General features: G+C 40.0%; 1 protein-coding gene across 3 annotated transcripts in view; it reads right to left on the bottom strand.

Annotated features, from left to right (window-relative positions):
* The window catches only part of LOC124798691 (transcription initiation factor TFIID subunit 6), a 137,776-nt gene that overhangs the window by 92,106 nt on the left and 23,505 nt on the right, over positions 1 to 22,165 (bottom strand). For all 3 annotated transcript variants that reach the window (XM_047262199.1, XM_047262198.1, XM_047262197.1), the window contains 2 exons: positions 6,270 to 6,429; positions 255 to 387 (listed from right to left, as the gene is read on the bottom strand). In XM_047262199.1, coding sequence (XP_047118155.1) covers positions 255 to 387; positions 6,270 to 6,429 — 293 coding nt within the window. The remainder of the gene's footprint in view (positions 1 to 254; positions 388 to 6,269; positions 6,430 to 22,165) is intronic.

The raw sequence follows: 22,165 nt of genomic DNA on the forward strand, positions 1-22,165 counted from the left end.
TTTTTATTCAGTTTATCAACCAATGTTAATATCAGAGCAGACAAAGAAAGAGAAGAAAACCAATAAATCACAAGCCTCTAATGGTAATTACACAAATGATCTGCATAAAAAATCTGGAACAGACTTACTTTAAGCACTTTTCAAGAGGTGAAGTAGTCCGGCACATGTCTAATTGTTAAAACTGATATACAAAATTTTCATTAGAAGGTAGTTTGTACTCTTGAAAGGAAGACAATATTTAAATATTGACTTACTGCTCGTCTTGTTTCATCTGAGCCAACACAAGCTTCTGTGATTTCTTTGTAGTACAACTGTTGCTCGACAGATAGTTCATGAGTAGCCAACTGCTTCACATGAACAGTTTCAACATTACGAAGTTTCTGCACACTGAAAGATTAAATATTAGTAACATTATTAGTTCAAAATCATTAAAAACAGACTTTCAAAACTAGAGACTACATTGGAAATAGTCTGCATTATTGATTATTAAGTATCTCTGAATAGTTGTACATAAAACACATTAATAATCAATTTCAATGGTCTTTCCAAAAATTAATTGATGCTGTATGATCATACAATGTAGGCTGTCACAGCCAGTGTTGTCTTCAGTTAAAACTTCCAGGCTGAGAGGCCGTGGTCAATGTATAAAATTTCCACCTAACGTTTCGTCTCCATCTGCGGGAGACATCTTCTGAGGTCGGCAGTAGCCAGATGACCTCAGAAGATGTCTCCCGCAGATGGAGATGAAACGTTAGGTTGAAATTTTATACATCGAACACGACCTCTCAGCCCGGAAGGTTTAACTGAAGAATGATGCTTTATGGTTTTATGTTGTTGTTGTTGTTGTTGTTGTTGTTGTTGTTGTTGTGGTCTTCAGTCCTGAGACTGGTTTGATGCAGCTCTCCATGCTACTCTATCCTGTGCAAGCTTTTTCATCTCCCAGTACCTACTGCAACCTACATCATTCTGAATCTGCTTAGTGTATTCATCTCTTGGTCTCCCTCTACGATTTTTACCCTCCACGCTGCCCTCCAATACTAAATTGGTGATCCCTTGATGCCTCAGAACATGTCCTACCAACCGATCCCTTCTTCTGGTCAAGTTGTGCCACAAACTTCTCTTCTCCCCAATCCTATTCAATACTTCCTCATTAGTTATGTGATCTACCCATCTAATCTTCAGCATTCTTCTGTAGCACCACATTTCGAAAGCTTCTATTCTCTTCTTGTCCAAACTATTTATCGTCCATGTTTCACTTCCATACATGGCTACACTCCATACGAATACTTTCAGAAATGACTTCCTGACACTTAAATCTATACTGGATGTTAACAAATTTCTCTTCTTCAGAAACGCTTTCCTTGCCATTGCCAGCCTACATTTTATATCCTCTCTACTTCGACCATCATCAGTTATTTTGCTCCCCAAATAGCAAAACTCCTTTACTACTTTAAGAGCCTCATTTCCTAATCTAATTCCCTCAGCATCACCCGAATTAATTAGACTACATTCCATTATCCTTGTTTTGCTTTTGTTGATGTTCATCTTATATACTCCTTTCAAGACACTGTCCATTCCATTCAACTGCTCTTCCAAGTCCTTTGCTGTCTCTGACAGAATTACAATGTCATCGGCGAACCTCAAAGTTTTTATTTCTTCTCCATGAATTTTAATACCTACTCCGAATTTTTCTTTTGTTTCCTTTACTGCTTGCTCAATATACAGATTGAACAACATCGGGGAGAGGCTACAACCCTGTCTTACTCCCTTCCCAACCACTGCTTCCCTTTCATGTCCCTCGACTCTTATAACTGCCATCTGGTTTCTGTACAAATTGTAAATAGCCTTTCGCTCCCTGTATTTTACCCCTGCCACCTTTAGAATTTGAAAGAGAGTATTCCAGTCAACATTGTCAAAAGCTTTCTCTAAGTCTACAAATGCTAGAAACGTAGGTTTGCCTTTCCTTAATCTTTCTTCTAAGATAAGTCGTAAGGTCAGTATTGCCTCACGTGTTCCAGTGTTTCTACGGAATCCAAACTGATCTTCCCCGAGGTTGGCTTCTACTAGTTTTTCCATTCGTCTGTAAAGAATTCGTGTTAGTATTTTGCAGCTGTGACTTATTAAGCTGATAGTTCGGTAATTTTCACATCTGTCAACACCTGCTTTCTTTGGGATTGGAATTATTATATTCTTCGTGAAGTCTGAGGGTATTTCGCCTGTTTCATACATCTTGCTCACCAGATGGTAGAGTTTTGTCAGGACTGGCTCTCCCACGGCCGTCAGTAGTTCCAATGGAATATTGTCTACTCCGGGAGCCTTGTTTCGACTCAGGTCTTTCAGTGCTCTGTCAAACTCTTCACGCAGTATCATATCTCCCATTTCATCTTCATCTACATCCTCTTCCATTTCCATAATATTGTCCTCAAGTACATCGCCCTTGTATAGACCCTCTATATACTCCTTCCACCTTTCTGCTTTCCCTTCTTTGCTTAGAACTGGGTTTCCATCTGAGCTCTTGATATTCATACAAGTCGTTCTCTTATCTCCAAAGGTCTCTTTAATTTTCCTGTAGGCGGTATCTATCTTACCCCTAGTGAGATAGGCCTCTACATCCTTACATTTGTCCTCTAGCCATTCCTGCTTAGCCATTTTGCACTTCCTGTCGATCTCATTTTTGAGACGTTTGTATTCCTTTTTGCCTGTTTCACTTACTGCATTTTTATATTTTCTCCTTTCATCAATTAAATTCAATATTTCTTCTGTTACCCAAGGATTTCTACTAGCCCTCGTCTTTTTACCTACTTGATCCTCTGCTGCCTTCACTACTTCATCCCTCAAAGCTACCCATTCTTCTTCTACTGTATTTATTTCCCCTATTCCTGTCAATTGCTCCCTTATGCTCTCCCTGAATCTCTGTACAACCTCTGGTTCTTTTAGTTTATCCAGGTCCCATCTCCTTAAATTCCCACCTTTTTGCAGTTTCTTCAGTTTTAATCTACAGGTCATAACCAATAGATTGTGGTCAGAGTCCACATCTGCCCCTGGAAATGTCTTACAATTTAAAACCTGGTTCCTAAATCTCTGTCTTACCATTATATAATCTATCTGATACCTTTTAGTATCTCCAGGGTTCTTCCATGTATACAACCTTCTTTCATGATTCTTAAACCAAGTGTTAGTTATGATTATGTTGTGCTCTGTGCAAAATTCGACCAGGCGGCTTCCTCTTTCATTTCTGTCCCCCAATCCATATTCACCTACTATGTTTCCTTCTCTCCCTTTTCCTACACTCGAATTCCAGTCACCCATGACTATTAAATTTTCGTCTCCCTTCACAATCTGAATAATTTCTTTTATTTCATCATACATTTCTTCAATTTCTTCGTCATCTGCAGAGCTAGTTGGCATATAAACTTGTACTACTGTAGTAGGCGTGGGTTTTGTATCTATCTTGGCCACAATAATGCGTTCACTATGCTGTTTGTAGTAGCTTACCCGCATTCCTATTTTCCTATTCATTATTAAACCTACTCCTGCATTACCCCTATTTGACTTTGTGTTTATAACCCTGTAGTCACCTGACCAGAAGTCTTGTTCCTCCTGCCACCGAACTTCACTAATTCCCACTATATCCATCTTCAACCTATCCATTTCCCTTTTTAAATTTTCTAACCTACCTGCCCGATTAAGGGATCTGACATTCCACGCTCTGATCCGTAGAACGCCAGTTTTCTTTCTCCTGATAACGACATCCTCTTGAGTAGTCCCCGCCCGAAGATCCGAATGGGGGACTATTTTACCTCCGGAATATTTTACCCAAGAGGACGCCATCATCATGTAATCATACAGTAAAGCTGCATGCCCTCGGGAAAAATTACGGCTGTAGTTTCCCCTTGCTTTCAGCCGTTCGCAGTACCAGCACAGCAAGGCCGTTTTGGTTATTGTTACAAGGCCAGATCAGTCAATCATCCAGACTGTTGCCCTTGCAACTACTGAAAAGGCTGCTGCCCCTCTTCAGGAACCACACGTTTGTCTGGCCTCTCAACAGATACCCCTCCGTTGTGGTTGCACCTACGGTACGGCTATCTGTATCGCTGAGGCATGCAAGCCTCCCCACCAACGGCAAGGTCCATGGTTCATGGGGGGGGATGGTTTTATGTAATAGATTCTATACGGATAACAACAAAGCACTCTATTTTTTGCCATAGTGTCTTGGAGCATGACATATTTCAACAAATGAGTGATGAAAATCACATATTTTAGGATGTTATGCTGCATACACTCAAAGAAAGCTACATTTTTTTCCCGTATGAGTGTATGTTTTGCAAAACTTGGTTAATCTGTCAGACTGAGTTAATCAGAACATGTTATATGTCATGCCACAAAGGCGATGTTTTGCTGGAAAATTTCACTCTGTGTAGCCTCATAAAAGCACAGCCATGAGTTATGATATCTGTCAGCAAACACAAATGTCAACAAAAGAACACATAATTGTCTGACACTATAATAAGTAGGTGTTTTGTCTGGTGACATATACATAAGCATATGTAAATACTTTGTACATCAACGTATACTCCATGACAGAGGCTACCTTGTGACAGTATTCGTCCCATCATTTCCAACTCCATCAAAGAAATGCAAATGAGAAAAAAAATTGCATTTTTCTGTAGGTGTACTAAACTCTTATCATCTTGCTTGTGCGATCAATCCAGAAGATATACAATGAAAGGAGATGAAATGTATCATCTGCCTTCAATACTGGCTTCTCAAACTTCAGTGACTTGCAAAACCAATGTGTTCTCTCTCTCTCTCTCTCGCTCTCTCTCTCTCTCTCTCTCTCTCTCTCTCTCTCTCTTTTTGATCCATTCTGTAATATTCCAGATGTGCACTTCTGAATTCTTTCAATCTTCTCCTTTAATCTCACTTTCTAGGGATCTCAAACACATGAGAAATATTGAAGAGCAAGTCAGAAAGAGGCAACTCTTTTCCCAAACTCTCCCAATAAATTGAAGTTGTTCATTTGTCCTCTCTACGCATGATTTTTAGTTATTCATCAACATCATACAATTACTACCAGATATATTTATTGATATGACTGAATGCTGCAACAAAATGAATTCAGAATGCCTTATTCTAAACTTATTAGGTTTTTCACTCCTGCTCATTATGTATTATCTGCATTTATGCACAATTAGTAGTATTAAAATTCATGGAGAAGAAATAAAAACTCTGAGGTTCGCCGATGACATTGTAATTGTAATTCTGTCAGAGACAGCAAAGGACTTGGAAGAGCAGTTGAATGGAATGGACAGTGTCTTGAAAGGAGGATATAAGATGAACATCAACAAAAGCAAAACAAGTATAATGGAATGTAGTCTAATTAAGTCGGGTGATGCTGAGGGAATTAGATTAGGAAATGAGGCACTTAAAGTAGTAAAGGAGTTTTGCTATTTGGGGAGCAAAATAACTGATGATGGTTGAAGTTGAGAGGATATAAAATGTAGGCTGGCAATGGCAAGGAAAGCGTTTCTGAAGAAGAGAAATTTTTTAACATCCAGTATAGATTTAAGTGTCAGGAAGTCATTTCTGAAAGTATTCGTATGGAGTGTAGCCATGTATGGAAGTGAAACATGGATGATAAATAGTTTGGACAAGAAGAGAATAGAAGCTTTCGAAATGTGGTGCTACAGAAGAATGCTGAAGATTAGATGGGTAGATCACATAACTAATGAGGAAGTATTGAATAGGATTGGGGAGAAGAGAAGTTTGTGGCACAACTTGACCAGAAGAAGGGATCGGTTGGTAGGACATGTTCTGAGGCATCAAGGGATCACCAATTTAGTATTGGAGGGCAGCGTGGAGGGTAAAAATCATAGAGGGAGACCAAGAGATGAATACACTAAGCAGATTCAGAAGGATGTAGGTTGCAGTAGGTACTGGGAGATGAAAAAGCTTGCACAGGATAGAGTAGCATGGAGAGCTGCATCAAACCAGTCTCAGGACTGAAGACCACAACAACAACAACATGCACAATTAAAGGAAGTTGCCATTCATCATAACTAGAGGACATCCTGTTTAAAATGTCCTGAATTCCTCTACAATTATTTGAGGGTGAAACAATCCTGTACACAACAGTTTTCAATATAAATGACTTAAAAATCAGATACAAGCCCTTTTTTTATTAATACTAAGCCAAAACACTAATAAGTTATTCCTTAAAGGTTAAGTAACTACATAGAACATGATGAGAGAAGAGCTGGAAATATTACCCTGGTGCTGTCAGTTTCCCTGCTGCATCTGTTTTGTTTTTGTTTGGCTTCTTGAGTTTACTAACAGGATCAATGCTTTCCACTTTCTGTACTTCTTTTGAAACTGGTGGTGGATTCTCAGGAATAGTTGGCTGGACTCCCTCTATGCACAGCCAGTGGGCTGAAACACAGGGGAAGATAAGACAAAATAGAAATTAATACAATGCATAAACGCATATTGGTCTTAAGAGATTTCTTCATTAAACACTAAAAAGAAAACACCAGTAAGGTGAAAGTGAGGCTTCTATATAAAAAATCAAAATATTTGGTTTTTTTGCATGCTCCTATTGGTTGTAAGGTAGCATTTACAATCAATATGAGCAATTATATGTCCACCTAAAACACTGTATTCGAGTCTTTTCATTGGTGTAACCAGTTTCATTAGACACAGGGCCACCTGTGCCATCTAACTCACTACAAATTTCTGCACGAGTTTTTATATAAAAATGATAAACAGTTATTTGTATACCCATATGAAGGCCCACTGCTAAACAGTAGCTAGCTTTGGCAAGTTTGGCCACCCAGCTGTTGGCGCATGATTTGGAACAACATGGGCCAGCTTCAATGGCTGCTTCATAATAAACACAGTATCTGATTTCTATGTTTATATGATAACAAACCAATAGACAAATGAATCAAAGACCAGGGTAGCAGCAGAAGTTCCATGATTACCAGCCTGAAATTAGTTTTACTTCTTAATTTATTCACTATATTATATTTAAATGCATGTTCAATTATTTGATAAGGGCTTCAATGCTTGCAACAAGGAGTTCATGTGGCCCTGTCGCATCCGAATGCCCTCTCAGGCTACGGCCTGTTATTAAAATGCTCTCCACCCAGATGATTTTTAAGGGGATCCAACTGACGAAAATCACTGGGTTCTATCAAGGATGTATGGAAGGTGTTTCAAGAATCCCCAACTAAACATGTCTAGTAACCTCTTCCCCCCCCCCCCCCCCCCTTGCTGAGCGATGACTGGTTTTTCATCCAGAAGAATCAGATCTACATCTAAATCTACATCCATACTCTGCAAGCCACCTGATGGTGTGTGGCGAAGGGTACCTTGAGTACCTCTATCGGTTCTCCCTTCTATTCCAGTCTCGTATTGTTCGTGGAAAGAAGGATTGTCTGTATACTTCTGTGTGGGCTCTAATCTCTCTGATTTTATCCTCATGGTCTCTTTGCGAGATATATGTAGGAAGGAGCAATATACTGCTCGACTCTTCGGTGAAGGTATGTTCTCGAAACTTTAACAAAAGCCCATACCGAGCTACTGAGCGTCTCTCCTGCAGAGTCTTCCACTGGAGTTTATCTATCATCTCCGTAATGCTTTCGCGATTACTAAATGATCCTGTAATGAAGCGCGCTGCTCTCCGTTGGATATTCTCTATCTCTTCTATCAACCCTACCTGGTACGGATCCCACACTGCTGAGCAGTATTCGAGCAGTGGGCGAACAAGCGTACTGTAACCTACTTCCTTTGTTTTCGGATTGCATTTCCTTAGGATTCTTCCAATGAATCTCAGTCTGGCATCTGCTTTACCAATGATCAACTTTATATGATCATTCCATTTTAAATCACTCCCAGATAATTTATGGAATTAACTGCTTCCAGTTGCTGACCTGCTATTTTGTAGCTAAATGATAAGGGATCTATCTATCTATGCATTCGCAGCACATTACACTTGTCTACATTGAGATTCAATTGCCATTCCTTGCACCATGCGTCAATTCGCTGCAGATCCTCCTGCATTTCAGTACAATTTTCCATTGTTACAACCTCTCAATACACCACTGCATCATCTGCAAAAAACCCAGTGAACTTCTGATGTCATCCACAAGGTCATTTATGTATATTGTGAATAGCAACGGTTCTATGACACTCCCCTGCGGCACACCTGAAATCACTCTTACTTCCATTGAGAATGACATGCTGCGTTCTGTAATATAGGAACTCTTCATTCCAATCACACAATTGGTCTGATAGTCCATATGCTCTTACTTTGTTCATTAAACGACTGTGGGGGGACTGTATTGAACGCCTTGCGGAAGTCAAGAAACACTGCCAGGAGTCCATGTAGTTCACAGCAAATGGCTTGTCAAAGTTCAGTTCAGGGTGGTTACTCAAATGTTGGAAAAAACTGATAATTCCAGGTGTGAGGAAGAAGATAGTGTCACGAGGAAGAAGATAGTGTCAAGAAGCTCCTGATTTTAAATTATTGATGAGCAGGGGGGGAGGGGGTGGGGTGGGGGGGGGTGGGGGGGGAGCAGAATGCTGCAGTTATGACTTTTGTTTCCTCTCAGCAGTAGTTTAACTGCAGTTTTTAAACACTGATATTTTATATGGAATAATATTCATATAATTAACACATTTTGAAATATTACATATTTTAAAATTTGTGGTTTATAAAACTCAATAAAATTCAATTTCAATGCCAGGTTAAAAACACAGAATTCCCTGAGATTTTATGAAATTCCCTGATTTTTCCAGGTAAAATGTAATTTCCTGAGAATTCCAGGCTTCCCTGAAGAATCACCACCCTGCAGTTTACCATAAGGCTGGAATTTCAATATGTTACCTTTCCATGGAGGATCACTTTCGATCAGGATGGTAGTGATCATCCTATGACTACAACTAAATGTAAAGAAATTGTCTCATTCTTCCCTGTAACACATGAGAAATTGCATAGAAATGTCGAACCTCTTCTATTTCAACTCTGGAGTCAACTGGTGGGGAACCAAAGTTCACAAACTGTATGACAATTCCATCCCTTATGTATTATGATGCATGCAATTGTATAAGACCAATCCAAGGCAGCCCCCTTGTCGTTCATTGTCATACAGAGATATTTACGGATCATTATTTCCATAAGTTGCAAAGTGGTTCCAGCTGGGAAATTCCGCAGGGTGGTCAGGAATGCTCACTGTTCATGATTCTTTCTTGAACTCCTGTTTTCAGTCGAACATAGCTTCCCGTGAAATACAGTTATCACTAAATATGAGACGTATTTCATGATGAATATTATCTTTGGTCAGACTCTTGAAAAACTAAACTCTGTCCAAACAGGCCATGAAGGCCCACAGCCATCACTGGAAGTAGATATGGAGGCGCTTGTGGACAGCACACTGGTCTCCCAGCCATAATGTCAGTTTCTGGGGCCAAAGCCATTACTTCTCAATCAACTAACTCCTCAGTTTGCCTCACAAGGGCTGAGTGCAACCCGCTTGCCAACAGGACTCGGCAAACTGGATGGTCACCCATCCAAGGTCTAGCCCAGCCCAACAGTGGTCAACTTCGAAGATCTGACGGGAAGATGTGTTACCACTGCGGTAAGGCCAGACTCTTGGCACACAGAAATCACTCTATTTTATGCTGTTCTATCCACGTACACTCCTGTAATACACTTGTCATTTTGCAGTGACTACAGTTCACCAACTGTAGAATACTACGAATTAGCTACATACCATAAGATATGGCCTTACAGTCTAGAAATACAATGATGTGAAATTTAATGTGATAAGCAGTGTTCTATGGTTTGCGACTTATTTAACTATTCACCTTCATTGGTCTATGCATCTTCCTCCATACTGTGTTTCAGCTTGTTCTTTTCTCGTGATACCCTGCGAACCATGGATGAAGGGCAATAGTCAGATTCCATATTCCTTGATTTCTGGAAAGTGTTTAAGACAATGCCCCCTCCCCCCCCCCCCCCCCAACTGCCTATTAACAATGGTCCAAGCACACAGACATGGTTCCAGATATGTCCATAGTGAGTGTTAGTCAGAGACAACAGAATTATCAGGAGTGTCTCGGGGAAGTGCAGCAGGACTGCTCTTGTTCTCTACATACATAAATGATCTGATGGGTAGGGTGAGTAGCAATCTGAGGCTACTTGCTGATGATGATGTAATATGCAGGAAAGCGTATGAATGAAAGCTTGCTCTAACGCAGAAAAATCTTAACTTAATACAGATGAGTAGGAAAAACTATCCTGCAACATTCAAATACAGTATCAGTGCTGTTCTGCATGACACAGTCATGTTGCTTACATATCTGGGCATAACGTTGCAAAGTGTTATAAAATGGAATGAGTACATAAGGACGGCAGTAAGGATGGCAAATGGTCGACTAAAGTTTGTTGGGAGAATTTTAAGAAAGTGTAGCTCATCTATAAATGAGTGCACCAGAACAACCAATTTTTGAGACCTACTTGAGTGTTTGGGATCCACACGAGATCAGATTCAAGGATGACAATGAAGTAATTCATAGGCATGCTGCTAGATTTGTTATTGGTAGATTCGATCAACATGTGAGTATTACGGGGATGCTTCATGAACTCAAGTGGGAATCCCTGGAGGGAACAGGATGTTCTTTTCATGAAACACTATTGACAAAATTTAGTGAATAGGTATTGGCATCTGACTGTAGAATGACTTTACTGCTGCCAATGTACATTTTGTGCAAGGACTGCAAAGCCAGGGTAAGAGAAATCAGGACTCATACGGAGGTGTGTAAATCGTTGTTTTTTCCTCATTCTGTTCGAGTGGAACAGGAAAAGAAATGACTAACAGTGGTACAAGGTATCCCCTGCCATGCACCATACAGTAGTTTGCGGAGTATACACTATAAGTGAAAAGTTCTCCACCACCCATAATAAAAACTAAATCTTTATTTCAATGCCGAAACACATTGTACAAACTAAATAGACCCACAAAATAAATATTTTCTCTATCCTGAAGTTTAATATAATATGCGTTAGATTTTAGCCTCTTCAAAGTATCAAAGCCGTGTTCTTCTGTTTCTCACGTTTCTCTTTCCTACTGACACCCTCTGCACAAGTCAGAAGCATGGTTGGGTTCATTTTTCTGCTGCAGAACAAACTCACGATGTGTAAGTCTTTTGTCAGATGGAACTGCATTGTTTACAATTCTTCTTAGATCGTTGGCTTTATCACCTGCAAAACATACCAACACCATGACTGATCCTCTACCGTACTTCACCACTGGCATCATATACTAACTCTTCATGTTTTCTGCACAAGATCAATGAACAGACATTCAAAAATTGCTACCGAATAATTCAAACTTAGATTTGTCTATGAATAACACCATGAACCATTGCTGTGCATCCAGTTTTTATGTTGCTGGGCTACTGCAGTCTTTTCCCCTTACTCTGTTTGCACAATAAAGGATTTGCCTTCAAGATGAGCCCCTTTAAACCCTGTTCACAAAGATGGCAATGCACAATTGAGACAGAGATTGGGGGAGCTCACATGTATTTACTACTTTGTGAATTTCAGGTGCAGTAGAAGTCCTCTGACGTTTACTCTGCTGATCTTCCTGTATGATGCTACTTGTGGGTCTTCCTGATAGTGGAACATTAGCTTTGGCACAAGATTACTTGAACCACTGCAATGCATACACCACTGCAGATTGGACTAATCCAACTTTTGTTGTTATTGTCTACTAGAATATCTGTCCTGGTGCATAGCTACAATTATGATTTCCAATTCCAATCTCCTGCTTCCATTCCATTAGGACGTACCATGGTAAAAACCAGATCACATATACAAATCACTGCTAAATGCACAAAATGTATTGTAAACTAATGCAAACTGATTGCTACAAAGACAGCTGAAGTAATGGGGCCTATTCGAATGGAACCATCTTAGGTAAAGGCAAGTCAATTTGTTGTGGATACATGCCCCCCTTCCATGAACCATGGTCCTTGCCATTGGTGGGGAAGCTTGCGTGCCTCGGCAATACAGATAGTTGTTCCGTAGGTGCAACCACAATGGAGGGTTATCTGTTGAGAGGCCAGACAAACGATTGGTTCCTGAAGAGGGGCAACAGCCTTATCAGTAGTTGCAGGGGCTACAGTCTGGATGACTGACTGATCTGGCCCAAAATGGCCTTGCTGTGCTGGTACTGAGAACAACTGAAAGCAAGGGGAAACTACAGCCGTAACTTTTCCCGAGGCCATGCAGCTTTACTGTATGGCTAAACGACGATGACATTCTCTTGGATAAAATATTCTGGAGGTAAAATAGTCCCCCACTCAGATCTCCGGGCAGGGACTACTCAGGAAGGTGTTGTTATCAGGAGAAAGAAAACTGGCGTTCTACTTATCGGAGTGTGTAACGTCAGATCTCTTAATTGGACACGTAGGTTAGAAAATTTAAAAAGGGAAATGGATAGTTTAAAGTTAGATATAGTGAGAATTAGTGAAGTTCGGTGGCAGGAGGAACAAGACTACTGGTCATGTGAATACAGGATTGTAAATAAAAAATCAAATAGGAGTAATGCAGGAGTAGGTTTAATAATGAATAAAGAAAATAGTGTGTGGGTAAGCTACTACAAACAGCATAGTGAATGCATTATTGTAGCCAAGATAGATACGAAGCCAACCCCTACCACAGCTGTACAAGTTTATATGCCAACTAGCTCCGCAGATGATGAAGAGATTGATCAAATGTATGATGAGATAAAAGAAATTATTCAGGTAGTGATGGGAGACAAAAATGTAATAGTCGTGGGTGACTGGAATTCGAGAATATGAAAAGGAAGAGAAGGAAAAGTAGCAGGTGAATTTGGAATGGGGGTAAGAAATGAAAGAGGAAGCTGCCTGGTAGAATTTTGAACAGGGCATAACTTCATCATACTTAACACTTGGTTCAAGAATCATGAAAGAATGTTATATACAAGGAAGAGGCCCGAAGATACTGGAAGGTTTCAGATAGATTATATAAAGGTAAAACAGTTTTAGGAACCAGGTTTTAAATTGTAAGACATTTCCAGAGCAGGTGTGGACTCTGACCACAATCTATAGGTTATGAACTGTAGATTAAAACTGATGAAACTGCAAAGAGGTAGGAATTTAAGGAGATGGGACCTGGATAAACTGAAATAACCAAAGGTTGTAGAGAGTTTCAGGGACAGCATAAGGGAGCGATTGACAAGAATGGGGGAGAGAAATACAGCAGAAGAAGAATGGGTAGCTATGAGACATGAAATAGTGAAGGCAGCAGAGTATCAAGTAGGTAAAAAGACGAGGACTAGTAGAAATCCTTGGGTAACAGAAGAAATATTGAATTTAATTGATGAAAGGAGAAAATATAAAAATTCAGTAAATGAAGCAGGCAATAAGGAATACAAATGTCTCAAAAATGATATTGACAGGATGGAAACCCAATTTTAAGCAACGAAGAAAAAGACAAGTGGAAGGTGTATATAGAGGGTCTATACAAGAGCGATGTACTTGAGGGCAATATTGTGGAAAAACGGAAGAGGACGTAGATGAAGACGAAATGGGAGATACAATACTGCGTGAAGAGTTTGACACAGCACTGAAAGACCTAAGTCAAAACAAGGTCCCGGGAGTAGACAACATTCCATTAGAACTACTGATAGCCTTGGGAAAGCCAGCCCTGACAAAACTCTACCATCTGGTGAGCAAGATGTATGAGACAGGCAAAATACCCTCAGGCTTCAAGAAGAATATAATAATTCAAACAAAGCAGGTGTTGCAATATGTGGAAATTACCGAACTATCAGTTTAATAAGTCACAGCTGCAAAATACTAACAGGAATTCTTTACAGACGAATGGGAAAACTGGTAGAAGCCGACCTCGGGGAAGATCAATTTGGATTCCGTAGAAATGTTGGAACACGTGAGGCAATACTGACCCTACGACTTATCTTAGAAGATAGATTAAGAAAAGGGAAACCTGCGTTTCTAGCATTTGTAGACTTAGAGAAAGCTTTTGACAATGTTGATTGGATTACTCTCTTTTAAATTCTGAAGGTGGCAGGGGCCAAAGATAAGGAGCAAAAAGCTATTTCCAATTTGTAGAGAAACCAGATGGCAGTTATAAAAGTCGAGGGGCATGAAAGGGAAGCAGTGGTTGGGAAGGGAGTGAGACAGGGTTTTAGCCTATCCCCGATGTTATTCAATCTGTATATTGAGCAAGCAGTAAAGGAAACAAAAGAAAAATTCGGAGTAGGAATTAAAGTCAATGGAGAAGAAATAAAAACTTTGAGGTTTGCTGATGACATTGTTATTTTGTCAGAGGCAGCAAAGGACCTGGAAGAGCAGTTGAACGGAATGGACATTGTCTTGAAAGGAGGATATAAGATGAACATCAACAAAAGCAAAATGACAATAATGGAATGTAGTCAAATTGGATGATGCTGAGAGAATTAGATTAGAAAATGAGACACTCAAAGTAGCAAATGAGTTTTGCTCTTTGGGGAGCAAAATAACTGATGGCGGTCAAAGTAGAGAGGATTTAAAATGTAGACTGGCAATGGCAAGGAACGTGTTTCTGAAGAAGAGAAATTTGTTAGCATCGAGTATAAATTTAAGTGTCGGGAAGTCGTTTCTGAAAACATTTGTATGGAAGTGAAAATGGACAATAAATATTTTAGACAAGAAGAGAACAGAAGCTTTCGAAATGTGATGCTACAGAAGAATGCTGAAGATTAGATGGGTAGATCACAGCTAATGAGGAGGTACTGAATAGAATTGGGGAGAAGAGAAATTTGTGGCACAACTTGATTAGAAGAAGGGATCGGTTGGTAGGACATGTTCTGGGCCATCACACCAGTTTAGTATTGAAAGGCAGTGTGGAGGGTAAAAATCATAGATGGAGACCAAGAGATGAATACACTAAGCAGATTCAGAAGGATGTAGGTTGCAGTAGGTACTGGGAAATGAAGAAGCTTGCACAGGATAGAGTAGCATGGACAGCTGCATCAAACCAGTCTCTGGACTGAAGACAACAACAACAACAACAACAACTTCCCAAGGCCTCTATGTGAACAACCAGTCAAAAACACAACAAAGGTGCTTAGTCTTTACATTTTTATACTTGTTTCAGAATGAGGATATGATAGGATTTTCAAAACGAAATCCCTTGTGACAGATATTCACAAAGCTTCAACCAGCAATCTATAGGTAGATGTAATAGCCGCCTTCTATCCTGCTCCCCCTTCCCAATTCTCCAGGCACCTTCCCCTGAATGAAATTTTCACTCTAAAACAGAGTGTGTGCTGGTATGAAACTTCCTGGCAGATTAAAATAGGGTGCCGAACTGAGACTCGGAACTCGGGACCCTCGCCTTTCACCGGCAAGAGCTCTACCACTTGCCCACGAAAGGCAAAGATCCCGAGTTCGAGTCTCAGTCTGGCACACAGTTTTAATCTGCCACAAAGTTTCATATCAGCACACACACTGCTGCAGAATGAAATTTTCATTCTGGGAACATCCCCCAGGCTGTGGCTAAGCTATGTCTCTGAAGTTCTTTTCTTCCAGGAGTGCTAGTTCTGTAAGGTCTGCAGGAGAGCTTCTGTGAAGTTTGGAAGGTAGGAGATGAGGTACTGGTGGAATTAAAACTGAGGACGGGTTGAGTGTTGTGCTTGGGTAGCTCTGATGGTAGAGCACTTGCCCGCGAAACGCGAAGGTCCCAAGATCAAGTCTCGCCGACACACAGTTTTAATCTACCAGGAAGTTTTACTCCCCTGAGTTTCTCTGTCTTCAAATTTCAGTCCTCTTCCCCAATCATAATTCTTTGTCTTTGTCTCACCATTCTGTACCTTTCCACCTTCACTTAATCTACTCAGTTCAACAAACTCTTGCCCCAGTAAGGCTATGGCGACAGGAGAATTTAGTTACACATGTGTGCCCGAGTGCTGCAAGTGTGTGTTGGAAGGACGAATGAATGTTTGAAAGATGCAGGACGATATTCAGCTGCTCAACACTTCATCCATGTGGTGAGTGATTGGGTTTTCACATACGACTGCTAATGTGAACAGTGGCATTTTATACCATCTAAAAACTGATCCCCACCTTATAATCCCACTTGCAGACAAAGGCTCCACCACCATTGCTTTGAACTGCAAGGATTACCTGGTGGAAGGACTCCATCAGCTGTCAGATACTTCCACCTACAAACCTTGCCACAATGATCCCGTTCCAGCAATTCAGCAGGATCTCCAGTCACTACTCAAATGCTTAGGCCCATCCCAGAACCTCTCCCCAGAGTCCATCTCTCTCTCTACTTACTCCTACCACTACCTGCACTCCCACCTTCTACATGGTTCCTAAAGTCCATAAATCCAACCACCTTGGATGACGCATTGTGTCCGTTTACTGTTCCCCCCCTGAGAGAATCTCTGCTCTCGTAGACCAACACCTTCACTCTATTACCCGGAACCTATCCTCGTATATAAAAGATACCAACCATTTCCTCCACCGACTCTCTACAGTTCCTGTCTCTACCACATATGGTGTCCTGCTCATCACTATTGATGCCACCTCCCTTTACACTAACATTCCTTGTGCCCATGGCCTTACTGCTATTGAACACCATCTTTTCAGACACCCTATGGACTCCAAACCAACAACCTCCTCCTTAGTCACCATGACCGACTATATCCTCACTCACAACTACGACGGTAATCCCAAAAGTAAGGTCTCCTATTTTTTTATAAGTACAGGGACCTGTTTATTTCTACAATGGTTTACATGAGTTTACAGCTTGAATATTTAGCTACTTTTCGACATAATCACCATTTCTGTAGATGTATTTTTGTAGACGCTGTGGCAGTTTTTGTATGCCCATGTCATATCAGCTCGCTGCCATGCTGCTCAGAAAGAACCTCTTCTTTCACCTCGTCATCGGAGCTGAATCGCTGGGACCACAATTAATGCTGACAGGTACTGTGAGACTGTGAAAAAACTCAAATGGGCAATTCAGAACTGGAGAAGAGGAATGTTGAGCAAAGGCGTACACATTCTCCATGACAACGCTCGCCCACACATCGCTCGGAAAAAGAACATTTGGCCAGAAAGCGATTCAGCTCCGACGACGAGGTGAAAGAAGAGGTTCATAACTTTCTGAACAGCATGGCAGCGAGCTGTCACAGCATCTACAAAAGCTGCCACAGCGTCTACAAAAAATGCATCAATAGAAATGGTGATTATGTTGAAAATAGCTATATGTTCAAGGTGTAAACTGATGTAAACCACTGTAGAAATAAACAGGTCTATGTACTTATAAAAAAATAGGAGACCTTACTTTTGGGATTACCCTCGTACTACTTCTTTGAAGGCATTACCTACAAACAAATCCGGGGTACGGGTATGGGCACCCACGTGGCACCATCCTATGCCAACCTATTCACTGGCCATCTAGAGGAAACCTTCCTAAAAACCCAGAATCCTAAAACCTAAACCCCTCACCTGGTTCAGATTCATTGATGACATCTTTGCTATCTGGATTGAAGGTGAGGACACCCTACCCACACTCCTCCAGAACCCCAACAACTTCTCCCCCATTTGCTTCACCTGGTCCTACTCAACCCAACAAGCCACCTTCCTAGATGTTGACCTCCACCTCAGAGATGGATACATCAGTACCTCTGTCCATATCAAATTTACTAACCACCAGCAATACTACCTCCACTTTGGCAGTTGGCACCCATTCCATAGCAACAATATTATGAAAAGGATAGTTGCTACTCATGATACAACGGAGATGCTGAGTCACAGATAGGCACAATAAAAAGACTGTCAGAAAGTGATCTTTCAGCCAACAAGGCCTTTGTCGAAATATCTCTCTCTCTCTCTCTCTCTCTCTCTCTCTCTCTCACACACACACACACACACACACACACACACACACACACACCTGTCTCCCTAAATTGTGCTCATTCTACTCGAAAGTAGGGAGACAGGTGTGTGTGTGTGTGTGTGTGTGTGTGTGTGTGTGTGTGTGTGTGTGTGCGCGCGCGTGCGCGCATTTCTCCCACAGCTAGAGAAAGGAATTTCAGGAATTTCATTCTGAAAGCTAGCAAACTTTTGTTTGTGTATCTGTCAATGACACAGCGCTTCTGCTTTCAGTGAGGCATCTCTTTATTCCTAATTAATTTATTATTCTCAACCACCTTTCTGTGCATTATTATCGCAACACATAGAAATTTCAAGTAGTACTGTACTTACATAAACATCAGACTTTAGTACAAAGCTCACAAAAGTGAGCACACAGACTGAATACAACAAAAATCTCATCTTGTGTAGGCATATTTTACAGTTCTGTGTTTTCAAATAGAACTAGTGCCAAACTGAGTGTGGGGATTAAACTATCAAAGAGGTAAATGAAGGCCAGTAGGTGGCACTAGCAATGACCATAGAAAGCATGTCAAAGAGTAACTTTACAAACTTCTATACACTGCAATTAAGTCCACGTCAGCACCTCTTAAACAAACCTGACAAAAATATTTATACTACTAAGGCTTGATTTTTATGTAAGTATGATACTAATTGAAATCTCTCTATACTGTATTACAATACTGAGATGCATACTTACACATATTTTCTATCATTAATTTCTTGTACACTTCATTCCACAGCTTCTGTCTGATGATGAAATTCTGAAACGCGCAACGCTTAATAAAGAATTTTGCGATCAAGCCCTTTTTTTTCTTTTTTTTCTAAGTACTGTCAATAAAGTCAGGTCGGTCTGCAGCCATTAGACCTAAAATAGTTTTGCTATGTGTGGGCTGACAAACCAGTTGCTCAAGTTGAGTTTCAAAGAAAGTACTAAGAACTACTTTTCAATGCTACCTGTCCATTTATGGTTGAATGCATACATTTCACAGTCTGTATCTGGCAGGTTACTCATGTGGAGAGTTCAATTTAAAAAATCTGTTCTCTAAACCAAGCCGGTTCACTGGTCTGCTAATGCAAGCTGGCTCACTCTCACATCTCAGCAGTGAGCAACCAGCTGATTCACAGTGAGTAATGGAAGGGGAAGAGGAAAGGAGGAGACAGTAGAAGAGGGGAGGGAAGGTGATGGGAGGGGGGAGGGTATGGGATGGGGTGAGTGGGGAGGGGAGAGGAGGGGAGGGGAAGAGGAATCTGAACAAGGTATGTCACACTCAGCACGATTAACTACTGTTAATAAGTCTATTCTATGGCCACTAATAGTTATATGGAGGTGTATCATTTCACGGTGGCTATCTAATGACTGTTGTGGCAAATTTATTTCCTAAAACTGCAACACTGATGAAAAATGGCAATGAAATGAAACTTAGAGTTTTTTAAATTTCTAGTGCAAAGAACTTGGGGCAGCTAAATACAAAACACTATATTTGATACGACTGATGCAGCCTTATGATGAATATCTTTTTCGGATGAAGCTTATATTGACATACACTTGACTTTTGTAACTATCTTATTCATACGTTACACACTACTGCATATCAATGACTACTACTTATTTTGTTTTCCACTAAAGTATCAGTGTCTTGTGCTACTTTCTGAGCACTGCTAATTTGAGGACACGCTTTTAAATTGAAGTCAGTCTTCTGTAGGTAGATTTCATTCTCTTAACTGCTGCAAAAAGTTGCTTGCACAAATTTGTAGGGCCAAATATGAACATAATCTTAGTTGCTAACTTGTGAAGCTATGGAAATTTATATTAAAGACAATAGTTTACAAGTCTAAAAGACTTATTTTATTATTAAACTTATCACTCAGCTGTCCGTCATACAGCAGGTCCATAATATCTAACTGCAGCTAGGCATGCACTGACGTGTTATAAATTGATGCTAGTGTGACTGACCTTTGCTTTGAAGTTCCTAACCTCACCATACTGGTGCTTTTCATTGATATTAAAAGAGCTACTCTCCACTTTAAGCACTGGACCATTAAGTATATATGCTTGCATTTAAAACTACAGTGAACTTAACACAATGTCGTTCCTCTGCTGAAGACACCGCACAGTTTTGTACTTCTCCTGCACTATATAATGATGCCTGACAGCCACATTCATTTTACTGTGAGCGGTGAACACTCACTACTCAGGTAGTGAACGAGCATGAGCACTTGTGCTTGTCTGTCCGCCTCCTGAACAGGCCTGCTATAAACCATATAAAATGTAGTTCACCAACAAGTTGAGTAAGCATCCCAAAACATACCTTCTGCACCGAAATACAAGAACTATAACAAGTGGATGGGATAACTGGCAAGTTAAGAGTTCAGTGATATGACTACATTTACAAGGAAAAGTCTACATTTAATGCCAGCCAGCATCTGAAATGTACATTGATGTGGTTCATAAGAAAGAAACTCCTGACTAGACCCCGGACTTTTAGTTAAAAACTTTTTCTTTTCCCGAGTTCATAGTTGCAAATAAATTGTATTTACGCATTTCATGACTAATTAAACTCAAAACTATCACTTTTATAGTACCTAAAACAGCCTTTTTCGACATTAACACCTATTTTTGCTTATTTCAGCTATAAAATCCTAAAAGATACCTACTTCTTTAATTTAACTTAAAATTCTTGTATTTTTATAAGATTAGATTTGCTTACAAGACTGGCAAGCACACAAAAAAGACGTTAGTAGTTATTTTTGTATGCTTCTTAGGTTTTAGTGCCAATTTGGAATTGTGATATTTGGGAAAAAAATGTCTGTAGCTCATATAGCCCTGGTCTACTGCCTGTTTCCACACAGAAAGTAATTCATAGACCTTGAACTGACATAAGATAAAAGAAAAACAACAACAACACAGAGGAGACTTAACGCTGCGTAGCAACTGAAGTAAAAAGCTTCACCTCACTCCTTAGTTACACACACACTCTCATTGTAGAAAAGTGAGGCCATTGTCAAATTTTTGTTGTCCAACAACCAGATTGAACTAGTATGGAGTGTAGTGATGGATGCATGAAGTGTAAGATGTTCATTGTTCAAAACCCATTCTAGTTTCAGTGCACAAATAGTTCAACAGAGGAAAATGCTGAAATCTGCTAGCTGAAAGTCTAGTTGTATAAGACTGTGGCTACCAGAGTTTCCACACTATACAACAGATGGAAAAATTATATTCTGCCAAGCATGCAACAAAGAGGTTAGCTGTTATGTTTTTATGCTTCTTAGGTTTTCCTGCCACTTCAAAATTGCGAATTTCTTGTCATATCTTTCGACACCAGAGCATTTGTGAAGCAGATTAATTTATAAATATAGTTCAAAATTAGAGTATGAGACACTGGGACACAACTGTTCACTTTGATTATAATTCTTAAGTAGCAGAGTTCAATTTTGACAAAAAGGAAAGGTAAACAATTTGAAAATGCCATACCTGTAAGACAAAGCATAAATGTTTTTAAAATGATGCACCAAGTTCTGATCTCTTTTTTTAAGCTTTGAGTTGTGACAAAAATCTGTTCAGTGACAGGCTAGTTGGAAAACTAAAATCACTAAACTGTATTGCATGTTTCTTTTTTTAATTTTATTTTGATCAAATTAAGTGGCAGTGTTGCTTTAAAAATATCAAATGCTTTTATATGCAATTCTATATAGCATCTCGTTTCCTTGGTTCAAATGGCTCTGAGCACTATGGGACTCAACTGCTGAGGTCATTAGTCCCCTAGAACTTAGAACTAGTTAAACCTAACTAACCTAACGACATCACAAACATCCATGCCCGAGGCAGGATTCGAACCTGCGACCGTAGCGGTCTTGAGGTTCCAGACTGCAGCGCCTTTAATCGCACGGCCAGCTCGTTTCCTTCTTTTATTAGTTTTGAATGAAAAAGTCCCACTTATCTGAGATGGAATATTACACAAGACAAATGTTGAACTAAAAACAAAACTAAAGCAAACACGTTTAACAATGACATCTGATGAATACACCAAAAAGAACCAACTCTGCACTTGACCTGTGTCATGCTATTGTGGAAGCAAACATCCCATTTCGAAAACTAAGAAAATCCTATTTTATAAGCTTTCCTTGAGAAGTGCTGCCATCAGTCTGATTTTCATTTACCTTATTTTTAATGACTAATAATATGCTC

This window comes from Schistocerca piceifrons, chromosome 5 (assembly GCF_021461385.2).
Source record: "Schistocerca piceifrons isolate TAMUIC-IGC-003096 chromosome 5, iqSchPice1.1, whole genome shotgun sequence".
Taxonomy (NCBI): Eukaryota; Metazoa; Arthropoda; class Insecta; order Orthoptera; family Acrididae; genus Schistocerca; species Schistocerca piceifrons.